The sequence below is a fragment of the Vicugna pacos genome, unplaced genomic scaffold (assembly GCF_048564905.1).
Source record: "Vicugna pacos unplaced genomic scaffold, VicPac4 scaffold_19, whole genome shotgun sequence".
NCBI classification, from domain to species: domain Eukaryota; kingdom Metazoa; phylum Chordata; class Mammalia; order Artiodactyla; family Camelidae; genus Vicugna; species Vicugna pacos.
This window is the reverse complement of record NW_027328740.1, coordinates 73600330-73616252: the sequence shown is the minus strand read 5'-3', so window position 1 is coordinate 73616252 and position 15923 is coordinate 73600330. Positions and strand designations below refer to the sequence as shown.

The following is a 15923-nucleotide window of genomic DNA, read 5'->3' as shown; positions in this document are numbered from 1 at the left end:
AGCTTTGCAGTTCAGGCAGCTGAGGGATTTTTATATCAGCTCTGTCTTCTACTGTGACTGCCTGGGTGACATCAGACAAGGAATTCTGAAAAGCCTGAACTTTTCCTTTCAGGAATAATCTAATTAACAAATCTCGTTGACCACTCAACAAATGTGATGTGAAGATCAATAATTTACACAGGAGTACAACATTCACTAGGTCGTGGATTTAGAATCAGAGGAAAATCATTTTAGAAAGATTGACAGAATGTAGCTTTAATGCGAATTTAAGTATTCTTACCTTTCAGTAAATCATCTTCCCCTACTTATCACTTCACCCAAGTTTAAAAGATGTCTGAGAACAGGGATGAGTGTGTCAGCAATCTGAGACCCAATAACCTAAAATGTCACCTAGGAAAAAGAGGGGAGTAACACATTTTTAAAAAGCATGGTGAGGATGGCGGGGCCATCCCCAACCCCAGACTAAGAAGCTCTGAGTAATAGCTTTCCTGCCTGCCTGGGGCATCAGCTGATGTGAAAATCCACCCAGAAACCTCACTGTCCAGCAGCTCTTCCATAACACAGGCTACACTTTCTCAGAATTAAGAATTGCGTCCAGTAACCACTTCGCTGAAGAATAAAGACAAAGGAGAACAAGAGAGTTCTGCCCCTCCCAAGGGAGAGCCCAGACCTCGGGCTGCATGCACTGCGCCCACCTCCCTGGAGAAGAATAAACTGGAGAAGGGCGTTCTGCGAAACTGCGGCAGCAAAGGTTGAGATGGGAACAAATTGACCAGCTGGCCAGGGACAGCCCCCTCCGTCGCTGCCTTGGCGGCTGCCTCAGCCCTCTCAGCCCATCCTGCCCACCTCCGGTGGCTAAGCTGTCAGAGAAATTGCTTTGCGACCTGGAGCAACAGAGGCTGCCCTCAGGCCAATCTGCGGAAAAGATGGGAGCTAAACCCCCAGCTCCCGAGCGGCAGGCTCCATACCCCCGCCAACACCCCGACGCCCCCGCACCCTACCGCAACCCCGGGGAAATATGACCCGAAGAAGTGTGACCTGGGAACGAGGGGCAGCAGAGGCCGCCCCCACGTCAGGCCTGCAGAGAGATTGGAGCTTATCCTCCAGCTCTCCAGGGGCAGCCCCTGTCCTCTCCACCTCCTGATCTCACCGCGCCCACCTTCCAGGAGCAGTCAGACCAGGTGTGGGGTGTCAGGCGAATCTTGCGCCAGAGAGGACGTCCCCAGGCCAGGTCAGGGGAGAGGAGAAGAAGTGGCCCCATTAGGCGGGGCAGCCGGCCGTCGCAACTGCCTCTGCCCCTCGACCACATCGGGCCCGTCTCCCAGGAGCAAGCTGACCTGGAGACGGGCATCCGGCTTCTTGGGCAGCAGAGGACGCCCCCAGGATTGGTCACGGGGAAGAGGAGAGCAAATTGACAGGCTCCGCGCTGCAGGTCTTCTACCCCCGCCATCGCCACCCCCGCACCTTAAAGGCACCGCCCAGGGCGCCCCTCCCCCAGCAGGCTGAGTGGGACAGGTGCGTCTGGTGACCTGGGGCAGGAGAGGCCACTCCCACACCAGGCCATCGGGGAGACGGGAGCCAATCCACCAGCTCCCCAAGGCAGCCCCTACCCCCGCAGCAGCCACCACTCTTGCCCATGACCTCACAGTGGCCTCCTCTAGGGAGCAGGCTGACCTGGAGATGGACGTCCGACGAACTTGGGACAACAGGGACCGCCCCCAGGGCAAACCATGGGGGGAAGTGGGAGCAAATGGACAAGTTCCATGGGAAAACCTGCCGCTGCTGCCACCACCCCCAAAGTACCAAGTCCAACTCCCGGGGTCAGGCCGACTAGGATACACGCGTCTCATAACACAGGGCAACAGCGACCGCCCCCAGGACAAGACGCGGGGAAGATGGGCGCAAATGGTCCGCTCCCCCGCTGCAGGCCCCCGACCACCGCCACCCCTGCACCCTGACTACCCTGCCTCCCGCCCCCAGCAGGCAAAGTGGGACAGGGGTGTCCCGGGACCTGGAGCAGCAGAGGCCGCCTTCAGGCCACGCGGTGCAGACATGGAGCTAATCCACAGTCTCCTCCGGGGCAGCCTCCCTATGCCTGCAGCCACCACCTTACCAGCCCCCTGACCGCACCGCACCCATCTCCCAGGAGCAAGCTCACCTGGAGTCGGACCTGAGGCAAATCTCCGGCGGCAGACGTCGCCCCCAAGCCAGGCCGTGGGGGAGAGAAGAAATGGAGCAACTCCCTGGAACACATCCCCTGCCCCTGCCGCCTCCGCCGCCGCCTCCCAGGAGCAAGTTCATCTGGAGACCCGCGTCCCGCCTCTAGGGCAGCAGAAGCCGCCCCTGGCTCCGCCTCTGGGGAGAGCGGAGCGAATTGATCGGCTCCCCCGCGGCAGCCTCCCTCCCCCCGTGGGTCCCGCACCTTAACGGCCCCGCCCCCACTCCGCACTCAGCAAGCTGAGTGGGACAGGAGTGTCCGGCGACCTGGGGAAGAAGAGGCCGCTCCCAGGCCCAGCAGCCGGGACAAGGCAGCTATTCCACCCGTTCACCAGGGGTAGACCCGCTCCGCCCCTCTGCCGCTGCCACTGCCTTCTGACCTAACCGCCCCACCTACCAGGAGCAAGCTTACCTGGAGTGCAACATCTGGCGAATCTCCGGCGGCCAAGCCCCACCCCAGGCCAGGCTGCAGGGAAGAGAAGAAATCGATCGGCTTGCCAGGGCAGCCTCCCAACCGCCACCGCCGCCGCCGCCGCCCAAAAGCATTGCAATAGCCTACCGGGGTCAGGCTGACTGCAAGGATGTGCACTTGCCTTCTTATCCTGGCCAGGTCCCTGAGCACCTCCCTGCATCCCTACACTCCCTGCACCTCTGCACCCCTGCTACTCTCTGCAATTCTGCATCCCTCCACCCCCACATCCCCTGAAATGCCTGCGCCCTCCACAGCCCCTGCACCCCTGTCACCAGTTACACTTTTGCACTGCTTACACTCCTGCACCCCTGCATGTCCCACACACCACCTCTTGGGCCTTTGGCAGAGTCTCTGCTGTTAGACCAATGCACAGTGACTCACTCTTTGCCAGTATATGATGCATCAGTGGACGTCAGGGTTTGCCTGCAGGAAGGTACATGTTCCCGGTCACTAGCCTGGGCCACTAGGGTGATCTCTGTGAGGTCACCCAGGACGGGTTCAGAGATGCTGTTCTCTGGGAAGAGAGGAGTTGAAACCGGTCTTGAGGGCAGAGCTGTGCTCACCAGGCCGTCCACGCTTCATGTTTTACACAGGGCTTCGGAGAAGTGAAATGGATCCGGCCAAGTAATACCGGCCTGCTGTGAGCCCACCTCAGTCCTGGGCTCTGAGTCAGACCGACTGGCTCCCTCAATCAGGGCCCAGTTTGGGCACCTGAATGGTCCCTTTGAGGCATCCCAACAGTTCTCAGGATGAAGTCTGGCTGCTTCCACCCCATGGCCCTCCCTCCTACTGTGCTGGCCTCAGGAAGGTTCCTTATATGGGGAAGAAGGCAGCCCACACCCTACCCCACCCCTCACCTTTCTCTAACCCAGGCTGGTGCTCTCTCTGCCCCTCAGAGTCTGGGAAGCCATCCCTCTTCAGTTATGTCCCTTCTGAGATGGACTTGCTTCCACTCAATTCTAGGCGAGGATGCACCATGGAATGCACTGGGTAAGAGAACCAAAATAAATAATTTCTTCTGTGAGGTTGTCTGTTTATCTACTGGGGCTGGGCTGTGTGTAGTTTGCTACAGCTATTGGTGTGAGAGGCTAAAACAGCCTGTGTGTCCTTGTTTTCATCTCCCCGCTGTCTTTGGGTTTTCCCTAGACACTCCTGAGACATTTACTTCTGTTAGTATTATTCCTGTTATTACACACGGGCCCTACTGACATGGAGGTAAGGTGTTGGGGGAGCGGGACAGAGCAGGGCATCTGCAGTCCTGTGATTAGTTCTCATTGAGCCTGTGCCCTGAGCTGTGACCTCCACAAGTGTGTCTCTTTCCCCCCACCCCAATTTGGGTGACACAGAAGGGATTTCCCTTCTCCCAGGTTGGTTAGGCTCTGGTAAAATAATTTCTCATTAAAAAAACAAACAAAAAACAACTTCCCCCAATGAAACAGAATGTTCTGGGTGTATTTCAATACAGTTATTTTCTCCTCTCCAGGCAGGAAGCATGAGGAGTTATCCTCTGACCTTCATTCTGAGAACAGGACACGGTCCTGGATGTAAAATACATGAAAAAGAGCATGGGGCCCCTCTGACTGGCCCCCTGGAGTTGTCACACTCTGATTTCCCCACACTGAGCCTCCTGCTGGCCTCAGGGACCTGTTAAATCTGCCTGCCCCCGGGGTTCTTACAAAAGCAGGTTCTGCCTTGGGAGCTGTGACTCTCCAAGCCTGCCCGCTGTTCCCTTTGCAACCTCTCTGGGTTGGAAGCAGCTTTCCCCCTCAGTCTTCTGGGATCTAAGAAGAGCAGTGGGTTTGCAGCTCCCTCAGATTTGGTGTTATTTTCAGGACAGGAGGAAGAACTTCTGAGCTCCACACGAGCTGGACCAGAGGCTGGAATCCTCCCTTCCTCTGCCACCGTGCAATCAGTGGCTGTGGTTCTAGCCGAGTTTCTGAAGATGTGGACTTAAACACACATATCCCAGCCCTCACAGGAGCACACAGTCCCATAAATCCCCCTAGTTTCCACTGGTAACTATGGAGCCGATGGGGACACGGGTTTCGGGACCACAGAGGCCTGACTGCACGACTTGCTCCGTGGCCTATTTACGTGGTTGCTCCGGGCCTTGTCTGAAGTGGCTTGTTTACCACACCTGGTACGTGGGAAACACAAAATAAGTACTAGAACCTTCACTTTTTCTCCCTCCAGGGCCTTCAAATGTAGAAAGTAATAAGTGAACTCAGACAGCCTAGTCACCACAATGAGGTCCGTCCAGCCTGGCTCTCCTGAGTGATGGGCACTGACTTGCACCTTAACTCGGAACAGTAGGGGAACTGCCTTCCTCTAACTGGGCCTCTCCCCACACCAGGCACGCCCGCAGCTCAGACGGGGCCAGCTCCCCAACTGAGGTGTGTGCTGGTGGCTTCAGTGTGACCTGGCCCTGCCGGGACATGAACCTGCAGTGAGTGAGGTGGAGGGTCGGGTGGAGGGGGGTCCCTTCTGGGGTGGCAGGGGGCCCGGTAGCACCCCTCCCAGCCTGGTGCCTGGGGCTCCCTAACACCTCCTACAGCTCCTGGGTTGGCTCCGGTCCTGGCCACTCCACACACCCTCCCAGTATCTTTTCATTATGTCCCTTTTCTGCTTTTATCAGCGAGAAGTGGCTTCTGTTGCTTGTTCAGTGAAACAGTACATCGGGAAACCAGACTACTTCTAACATCAGTAAAATACCAACCTCGGTCAGCTCGCCGGGCAGACCGTGCAGCACAAAGGCCTGAACAGGGCTGTGCGAACGGCTTACGTGAAGGGTCCTCAGCATCTGTCTTCAGAGATACAGAAGCTGATGGTTCAGGTAAAACCTCAGGGTGGGATTGAGGAATCCAAAGCTGGTTGGTTTCAAAGGCTAACTGGTCAGACCAGACCCCTGAGCTGTGGTCAGAAGCCTGGCTCAACGTCACGCAGACTCAGCGCCCTAAGTGCCGGGTGGGGCTGGTGCTGTTCCCTTTGCAGGCTCTCGTTGGGGATTCACTGTAGCCCCTTAAATACAGCAGAAATTCCAGCCCCATTAGCCCCCACCCTGAGTGTTCCATGACACAAATCCCGGGAGTGTTTAATTTTCATCTTTGTTTAGGAGGATGAAGGTGGTTCAAGAGAAGACATAAATTCACACTTAGTGACACAAGGTCACAGCCAGTACTTCCTCCATGGAGAGCTATGTGCTCCCACAGTGGTGGCTGGGGGCTGGGCAGAGACCCTCTGCTGGTCCCAGAGGGACTCGCTCATCTGGCCACAACTCATGGGTTGGACAGCAGATCCAGAGGGTGACAGAGCATCTTTCCTGGGAATTTGGAACTGACACATAGAAATCAAGTTCACTCATCTGGAGTTTGGCGGAGGGGAGGGGCGGTGGTTGGAAATCAAATGAAACCAGAGCATGAGAGAAACTTAGAAGTGAAAGAGCGAGAGACAGAGAGACTGAGCTTGTGAGAGCAAATAGTCAGAAAGAAGGCAAACAATCAGGGGACAGAAGAATTCCAGCTCCTGACTGTGTAGTCTGTCCCAGCCCATCAATGACCCCGTGAGATGTTTAATAACATTCCAGTTTTGCAGATTAGGAAACAGGCTGAAAGAGGTGGGGGCTGGGTTTGGGTGCAGAGTTAATTCAATTGCCACTGGACCCCACACTTCCCATTGCCTGAAGGCACCCTAATCCTCACTGGGACCCCTGTGGTCCCCTGACAGCCCAGCACCCTGATCAAAGGGACCCTGCGGGAGTGGGAACCCCTCTTGAGTGTGGAGAGTTCCCTGCCCCGAGATGCCATGCATCAGCAAGCTCCCGCTCACCCCAGGTTAACATCAGCCCAGCTGTACAGTCTCCCAACCCGCTTCCCTCCCTGCCAGGCACCCCCATCCTTACCACCGAGTGTACTGCAGGAATTCAGGCACAGGGATGCCCAAATCAACACGAGCCCATCGGCTATAGAAAAAGCAGACTCCCAGGCCCACCTGGGTTGCGAGGGGACAGAAGGTGTCCTCAACTTTCATGTGCCTAAGACAATCTTCTTCAGCTGGAGGTTCTAGAGAAAAATAAAAGGTCCAAAACATAGTTCGGTGAGGAATTCCTCCAAGGACCTGACTCCAGTGTCTACAACCATGTGTACCTACCCCCGGAATTGGGGTGAAGGTGGATTATTGATCAGCACAACCCCTGGTGGCCCAGCTCCTTGGCTTGGCTGCCCAGAGGGGGCTGGGGGAATGGGTAAGGCCAGGGCACTCAGGAAAAGCACAGAGGACCTGACCTCTCCCTTCTGCACTCGTAAACCCTTCCCCAAATCTCAAGGCATTGGACAGAGATCCGCCACAATAATGAGATGCTCCCATCTCTTCACTCACTCCTGTCGGTTCACTTACATGCTGAGCATCCACTGGGTCCCAGGACAAGACACATAGGATGGCTGATGGGACAGGCTTGGTCCTTCCCCCTGGAACCTGTTCAATCTGATCAAAGAATGATCACTCATAAAGAGTTTCTCAAAATTATACAGAGACCAAAGACCAAGTGCAGAGTGAACCAAATTTAAAAATATATATGAAGATCCCCCAGTCTCCCCGCCTAAGGTTAACAGCATAAAGCAAAAAATTCTTGCCTTTAATCACCAGGGAAGTTGTCACCCCCTCTCAGGTGGAAAGGAGAGTTATTCTTTGAGCACGTCACAGAAGTGCTCCATCGGATTGGACCAGGGCATCTACATTCATTCAGCAAATGTGTATAAGCTCCTACTACATACGGGAATCTCCTAACTAGACCGTTCCCAAGGCTCTCGGGCTTTATCAGTCAACAAAATAGACATGACTCCCCATCACTGGGGGCTCAGAATTTTAGCAGAGGAAACAGGCAGCATGTTGGGGTAGCAAGAGTTTGGAAAAATTTTTAAAAAAGAGTGATATGAGCAAACTCGGGTGATGGCGGTGGGGTGGGAGGCAGGCAGGAGAGAATAAGGCAATCCTGGCAGATCTCACGGAGTAATGAACTTGAAGCAGAATAGATCCGGAGGAAGAAGGAAGAGCCGGAGCCAGAGGCCCCCAGAGTGAGGGGGAGAGTGTGGGCAGAGAGGCAGAGCACGCCGGGTCCTGAGGCCTTTGTGACGACTTTGGCTCCTAATGACATGGTGACCCGTTTAGTGAGTTTTGAGGGGAGGGGTGATGTAGTCCAACTTATGCTTTTGTGTTTGTGTTTTTTGGGGGGAAGTAATTTATTTATTTTAATGAAATGTGCTGGTGATTGAACCCAGGATCTCAAGCATGCTAAGCATGCGCCCTACCACTGAGCAACACCCACCACCCCCAATGTATGTTTTTACAGGCTCCCTCTGACTCTGTGTGGATGAGAGATTGTAGGAAAGCAAAGATGGAAACAGAAGGCTATTGGTATCCAGGAAAGGCTGAAGGTGGCTCTTAGGAGGGCGGGGAGCAGAGAGCAGGTATTTAATTAAGACAGAATATCCAGAATTTTCTAACAAGCTGGATTTGCTGTCTGTGAGTGTAAAAGAAAGAGAGAGAAAGGACATGGTTCCAACATCTGGGCCTGGACAATGGGAGGGATGTCCTCTCCGGATGGGAAAGGGGATGGGAAAAGGTGGGGCTGAGCAGGTGGAAAGGGGCTGGTATCAGCTCAGTTCTTCAATGTCATGGTTAAGGGGTGTGTTACATATTGCCACAGAAGTGCCTAATAGGTAGAGGAATCTGTTTTCTTTTTCTTTTTAACATTTAAAAAATATAATTAAACATATTAATTGTATTATGTGAATGATTTGGGAATTTTGTTTCATGCCAAGTTATATGTTATATATAGCCAAATGGAGCATATATCAAAAAGGGGAGAAATGAGGGCTTTCACATAAACTGACTGTCCGTAACGTAGGTAAAATTTCAATAAAACCAGTCTTCAGGGCAAAAACCTCATCTCGGTGTTACATAAAAATAAATGAAAAACGACTATGTTGATGTACCATAATTTCATGTTACATAATAGCCCCAAACTAACAGTGTTTAACTATGAGGCTTGTAGAAATACTATTCGCTTTATTCACATAAATACAGAAGTGCAGAAATGTTCTAAGGTAGAATTAGCATCTTAGTGGAAATAATACATATTTGAGCATTTTACATGATATATATGTACTGATTCAAAATTTGGAAAAGTAATTTCATAGTAGAACATATGTATGAATGTGAAAGCAAGATGAATGAAAGGAAAAGAATGTGATGTGAGTCTCAGGGATAAAGGCTCAGATGGAAAGGGGAAATCAGGGAATTTTGGAGAAATTGAGAAATTGATGGCATGCCAATTTCCAAGGCTGGGTTGCTTCCACCAAAGGAATAGCAGAGAGAGAGAGGAGAGGCCCAGGAACCCACCCTGGGGAACACCCACAGTATATGTTTGGAAAAAACAGGAGACATTGGCAAAGGACCAGCCAGCAGGCCAAAAGCAGAAACAGACAGAGAGATGGGCTGGGGGTTGAGTGAAGCAGGAACACGGGGTAGGAGGGATGGAAGAGCTGGGTCAAATGCTGCCGAGGGGCCAAGCATGATGAGGAGTCAAAATTGACCACTATATTTAGCAACATGGGGTCACTGATGGCCTTGACAGGGCAGTTTCCATAGAGCGAGGGATCAGGCGAAAAGCCAGAATGGGTGTAAAAGGGGATGGCTCAAGAGAAGATGCAGACAGTGAGTTTAAACAACTCCTTAAAGATTTGCTGCAAAGACACAGGGTGGCAATTGGTGGGGGTGAATTAGGGTCAAGGAGTGCTGTTGGTTTAAGAGGATGGACGTTTATATACTGATGGTGCCAACTAGCAGGAGAACAAAATAGATGAGGCAGTGAAAGAGAGGATGGTTTTGGGAGTGACAACCCAGAGAAGATGGGAGGGATGGGGCCTCGGGGACTTTTGGAGGAACTGGCTTTCGATGCCACTTTTAATAAGCGGTGGGGCACCGAGAGTGAGGTCACAGACATCAGAAGGCGAGCGGATGTGCTGGGAGTTGCTTGTGAAATTTCTCTTCTGTTGGCTTGTTTGCTTGTTCAAAGTAGAAAACTAACCTTACCAGCTGAGGAACAAGGAGGAAGAAAGAGTTACTGGAGCCATGAGCAGAAGATAAGAAAGAGCCTTCCAGGGAGAATGGGACAGTAAAAAGGGCAGGGGGAGGCGGGGGAGTGCGCTCCCAGAAAGTTACATTTTCTCTTTGACGTCCCCAAATGTGTGACGTGTTATTACCCTTCCTGCTGTCTACAAAATAAAAATTAATTATGGTTCAGAGGAAATGCTATTTCATTCTAAGAGGCTGCCTGTTTCTCAGGAATGGTCATCTTAAACTGCAAATATTACAAACAATGTTGAAAAGATGAACCTGTGTACCTAAAATCCCCTATTTTCTATTAATCTGTTTACTACTTAGTTCCCCTATCAATAACACATAACAAATACTGCCATGATGGAGGTACACCGATGCTTAAAAGGAAATGAGATCTGTATCCTTTTGCTAAATTCCATGGCTTCCTTAATATGCAGTTCCACTTGGAATTTAGGAATGTCTGGTATAAGAAGTGAGAAACAGTTTGAGAAAATCCCGGCTCAGAATTATACATCACAACCACATCTCACAAGTATATACAGCCGTAAAAAAGTTTAAAAGCAAAACTCCGTAACTACTCTTAAAGACCTTTGCAAACCTGGGCCTGCCAAGATGTTTCCAAACTGGAAAGGAACTCCAATCTCTTGCCTGGTACCGGACCAGAGGCTGGCCAGCCTTTTCTGTAAAAGCGAGAGAGTAAATATTTTCAGTTTTGCAGATCATTTTGTTGTAACCATGCAGGTAGGCAATAAGAAAGCTAAGAGCACTGGGAGATAGGAAACAAACGGGCATGCCCACACTCTCCCTTCCACTCAGGGCAGCTTCTCTGTGGTGGGGAGCTTTGCCACAATCACTTGCTTCTTTTTTCCATTGGTTTCTTTGTTTCCACCTTACTGCTCGAGCTCAGAACTTCAGGTGGGCCTGGTCCTTCAGCATCCATGCAGAGAAGGCTGAGCGGGGTTGGGAACCCCACCTGATGGAGAAGAGAGATTACCGGGAGGGACATTGTGGAGGCCACCATGACACGAGACAATCACACCTTCCGGGGTGAAAGGGAACGAAGACAAGGGAAGGACACAGTAGTGGGACCCCTAGGTCGCCTGCCAGGCTTGTTCTCCCTCCACGGCAACCATGGGGGCCTGGGGGGTGTTGGGCTTCAGCTACGGTGATTAGGATGAAGGGACTCAATATAAAGGACCCTCCAACTCCTCACTAGGTTCCAAACGCAGCCCCTCTAAGTCCACCCTCTGAGTTTCTGGAACTCTGCTGGAAGAATACATGAGCAGGCCAGAACCAGAGCCCAAGCCAAACATGACAGGGGTCTCGTGGGGCTGTAACCCCATGCTCAGTGGTCGGGGACTCCTTGCAAATCTGCAGAAATCCCTGTTCCACCTCATTCCTGGGAGAAACCCCAGATCTCCTCCTGCTCTGTCTGTTCTTCTCTTGAGGCTATTGTCCTGGAGGGATGCTGAGTCATTGAACCTGGTCCTCCAAACGTACATAAGCAGCCTGTTCAATAAAACAAATTATGCACTTTTTCACATTTGCCAGTTTTTTGATTCCAGAAAGGCTGTGGGACTCATTCTCACAGTCTCCTGTGCCCCCACCACATGGTGGCCCTCTGCTCATGTAAACACGATTTCCCACAACTGCACCCTGCCTCCCAGCTTGTCAGAGGGGAGTGTCCCACAAAGACACAGGTGTTTGTGAGGATCCTGTCCCCCAGCAGAAAACCTGCTCCTGGAGCCACGGTCAGGGATCTGGCCTCCTAAGCCGCTCAGCTCTAATTCAAAGCCTAAAGTGGGGGCCCCGAACATTGCTGAATGACTTTCTGAATCACCTGGACTGGAGGGGACTGATTTTCTTTCCAGGAATGGAGGTAGCGCAGCCTCCATTTTCAGGGCTGACCTTGACGATGGATCTAGTTCCCCCGACTGCAACACAGGAAGGAGTGGCCCTTCCATCCCACAGGTTGGAGACCCAACCCAAGGGAGTACTGAAGCAGTGCATTGCTGCCAGGTCCAGCATCCCTGCAGAGTGGCCTCTGCCCTTGAATGACCCCCTTCCCAGGGCCTTTCTTGCCCGGACACCACCACACCCCAGGCTGTGCCAGAGCTCTGGGGCTCTGCGTGTCCAGGGCACACAGGTGGCACCTGAGCCAGGTGTCCCCTGGGCCTCAAGGGAGAGAGGTCTGCTTCTGCATCAGGGGAAGGTGACCCCACAAGGCTGGCAGGACACTCTCAATATGGACCTCCAGGAGCCCTGGGAGCAGTTTCCCTGCAGGTGTTAAGAGCCATCATCAGGAGGGCAGGCCCCTCTTTGTGCAGACCATCCAGCAGTGCTGGGCCCACGTGCTGACCTCAGAAATCTACATGCCCCCACGATTCCCCAGGCAACCTCACAACTTCGTCACTTGGTGACCTGGGTACCACGAGCTCCTTGGCCATCCCATGAGGGTGGTCCTTGCAGGCATGGTCTCCAGGTTCTCCCGTTGAGAAATCCCCCTGGGTTTCTGTGGTCACAGAGCAGACACCAGAAGATTCTAGTCCTGCAGTGACCCCCACAGCAGTCAGCTCCCCTGTGCATGTCCAGGGACAAATGACAGCAATTTATTGCCAGGAACCGTGATTCCATACTAAGTTCAGGATCCTGGTAACTCACTCTGCACCCCAAAAAGCTTCCATGAGAAATGTGTGTATTGGGATGTCTGTGCCCCTAGAAGAGCTGTTCCTGAGGGTTCCTGGGACCCTCCAGCCCCTCTCAAGGTTCTCAGATCCTGGGTCTAAATTTCTATCTGCCTCTTTTGGTGTACGGCCACCTGTGTCTCGTGGTCACGGGTCACTTTATTGCATGACTTGGCATGTTCTTAGTGCTCGTCCTCCACCCCTGCACTAGACTCCCAAGATGTTCCCACTGACCCTTGGCTCCCTGGGTGGCTCAGGGGGCCCTAAGTCTGCACCCTTCACTCTCCTCCTCTACCCCCACCTCTGGGGCCACCCCTAGGTGGACTTGGAGGTGTTTGTAAATGAGTCTTACACAAGGACATGTCTGGACAAAGCAGGACCCCACCCCCGGAAAACTCACCTGCTCCCTTCTCAGAAGAGGACCCCACAGCCCCACATTGCCTCCCAGGGGTCTGCTCAGGACACAGTCCCCCAGTTCTGGGCAAGGTGTCTCCCTGGAATCCTTGCTTCCAGGAAGAGTCTCTCTGTCCTTCTTCAGAGTTTAGAGGTGTTCCCATGTCCCTGACCACCAAGATGCCCAGCACAGTCCCTTCAGTGACCTGGAGAGACAAGGAACTTATGTGGCCACAGGTCTCACAGGACACACCTGCTGGGACCCCAGGCTAAAGGGCTGTCCTTCTGCCTTCTCAGGTGTGGCTCCCGTGGTAACTTTTTGCAGGGGGCCCAAACGGGGAGTGTGGCCCAAAGCAGTTCATGGGGCTCTCTGGGCAGGGAAGACTTGGGCCAGGTGGCCTTGCCTGGTTTCCCTGCTGGGCCACTCTGAAAACCCCCGCTCCTCTGGCTGTGGCTGGAGGCCCCTCAAACCTCAGGGCGGGGCTCTTTCTCTCAGCCTCCACTGACTCCAAAGCCACGCTGGTGCTGGCGAGGGGAAAGAGCTTTCTTGCCTTCTTTTGGCCAAGTTGCCACAGGTGGATGCTGCGGGGAGCTGGAGAGAGAGGTAGCACTTGCTCAGATGTGAGTGGTTAAGCAATTTGACACCCTGTCAACTAGCCTTAAACATTGGAATGAGGTCTTTCCCGGTAAAGCTGGAAGTTACTTTCAGTAACTTGTCTAAAGATTTCTTTTTTTTTTCCACTTAAAGACTCATAAAACCTCTCCCAGGTCATTCCTGGTATGGACCATTATCCAGGGATCAATCAGGAAATGCAGGAGGAGAGGGGTGGGGGTGGGGGAGAGGGGAGGTTAGATCAGAGCCCACGGAGAGGAGATGCCCCTCCCAGGAGCCTCACACTGGGCAGTGGCTTCTGGCATCCAGCTCTCCTGTTCTCAGGCCCATTCCATCTGCGGGGTTTTCCAAAAACATAATGGTGGAAGGGCCATGGAGGACACCTAGAACTTCCAGAATAGACAGGGGGAGCAGAGTTACCATGCTGGCCCTGGGTTTGGAGACAGACCTGCAGTGGAGACCACAGGCTTCTGAGAAGCCAGTTTCGAAATAAAGGCAGTATGCACTGGAATACCCGGCTCGAGAGAGTGCTTCATCATAGACATGTAATTTACATAGTTCTCACCACTAAATTCTGTGTTCCCAACACGCTACATGAATGACGGCTTCAACACACATTCATTTCTGAGATGTGAAAAAGTGTAGAGCCGCTCTTTCATCCTGCATAATGGGCATGGCTACACTTAAGAACACTTACCAAGATTTCTCAGCAAGAGCCAATTTCGAAATAAAGGCAGTTTGTGCAGGAAAACCCTGTTGGAGTGAGGGCTTCCCCATACACATGTAAGTTATAGAGTTCCCCTCACCATGAAACGCTGTTCCCAACATGCTACATGCATGAAGGCTTCGACACACATTCAGTTCTAAGCTGTTAGCATGTGGAGAGCCGCTCTTTCATTCAGCACAAAAGGCATGGTTACACCCAGGAAGATTTACCCAGATTTCTCAGCTGCTTCCTTCAGCCAGATTCAAAATAAAGGCAGTTTGTGCTGGGAAAGCCTGTTGGAGCGTGTTCAGAGCTGTTTCGGGCTCTGTCCCAGCTGGAGGGTGCAAAGCCCAACCTCCAGAAAGAGGGACCAGGACCCCACCCGCCAGGTGGTGTTGCCTTTGTAGGGGAACAGTGATCTTTGGGTAAGATATATTGCGGCTCTCTCTAAAAACTGCTTTGACTTAAGTTTGCATCCTAGTCACCAGTTCCAGGACAACAGAAAAGGCATACCCTACATCCCTTTGCACTCAACTCTTCCCAAAAGAGCAAATATTTGTCCATGAAAATACCAGCTGCTCTTCTAAGGCCCACTAAATACCCAGCAGTGTGGGCGGTGCACTCTTGATCAGGGACAGGAGGAGAGGGAACAGCGGTCCTCCTGCAGGCTTGGCCTGGTGTGGCAGCTGCGCTGTGGGTGCGTGGTGGGGAGGGAATGCAGGGAATCCTGTTTGAGGGGCCTCTGTGCACGCCTGCATTATAGTCTGAGGTTTCATACAAAGGCTCCAGGCATCCTAACTGGTTAGATACAGCCCCCACCCTTGGGCTGGAACCACCAGGAGATAAGTACCTGTAACAGGGACGGTGCCTGGTGTGGGGAGAGGTCATGGGACACTCCGGGGGCAGGGGCGGTGGTGCTGGGGAAGGCAGGGGATGCAGTGAAGGGTGGAGGGAGCAGGGTCCTTTGCTTGGGGGTGCGAGTTCTTTGGGAGACCACAGGGAATGGCACACATCATCCCCACCCTATACCCCAAATTCCTAGCCCCGCCAACACAGGGGCTGCTCTGCACCCTCTCAACGTGGCTCTCCTGTAAGACCGCACCCAACCAGGCATCTGGCACCCTGCCCTACCTCCCCTCTTGGGACAGATCCCGTCTTCTTGGAAACTGCCTAGCAGCGCGTATTCAAGGCCGGCAGCCGGCCTGGCGGATCTGCACTTCAGGTGCCCTACCTGGCCAGACGTGCCTGCCTGGGCTCAGTCCTCTATCTTGCCCACAGGTAGCCTGGGTCCACTTCCGGTGCAAGCGGAGGCCGCGGAGCCCAGGCTGAGCCCCGCACACAGACAGGTGAGGGTGCCCCCGCCCCGCTGCCCCGCCGCCGCGCCCACTGTTGGCAGCATTGCCCCAGCCTCCGGCCGGTGCCACCTGCAGCTGAGGACCTCCGCGCAGCCCCGCCCGCCCCGGCCCCGCCCAGCTGCCCCATAAGCCTCCCCCCACCCCCGTCCTGGCCGCGCCCTTGCTCCCATTGGCTCCGAAAGTTCTGCCCTTGCACGTCTAGCCTCGGGAGGACGCAGACGCAAGCGCTAGGGGAGGGCCCCGCGGCGTTGCCATGGATAAAGACGCCGCGCTCCTCGCGGGCTGGCGTGCGCTTCTGGGGCAGGCAGCGGGCTCCGGAAGTGTGCAGCTGCCCGGGGCCATGGCGGTGTTTGCTGCTGGGGATGGC

General features: G+C 53.5%; 1 protein-coding gene across 1 annotated transcript in view; it reads right to left on the bottom strand.

Moving 5' to 3' along the window:
* Window positions 1–5433: 5433 nt before the first annotated feature.
* LOC140693518 (uncharacterized) overlaps window positions 5434–15923 on the bottom strand; it is a 67916-nt gene continuing 57426 nt past the window's right edge. Inside the window, exons 7-15 of the mRNA XM_072957338.1 lie at window positions 13287–13474; window positions 12890–13088; window positions 12227–12317; window positions 11198–11314; window positions 10604–10778; window positions 10404–10485; window positions 7082–7168; window positions 6588–6747; window positions 5434–5707 (exon numbers count right to left, since the gene is read on the bottom strand). Of these exons, the coding sequence (XP_072813439.1) occupies window positions 10709–10778; window positions 11198–11314; window positions 12227–12317; window positions 12890–13088; window positions 13287–13474 (665 nt within the window). The 3' untranslated portion in view covers window positions 5434–5707; window positions 6588–6747; window positions 7082–7168; window positions 10404–10485; window positions 10604–10708. The remainder of the gene's footprint in view (window positions 5708–6587; window positions 6748–7081; window positions 7169–10403; window positions 10486–10603; window positions 10779–11197; window positions 11315–12226; window positions 12318–12889; window positions 13089–13286; window positions 13475–15923) is intronic.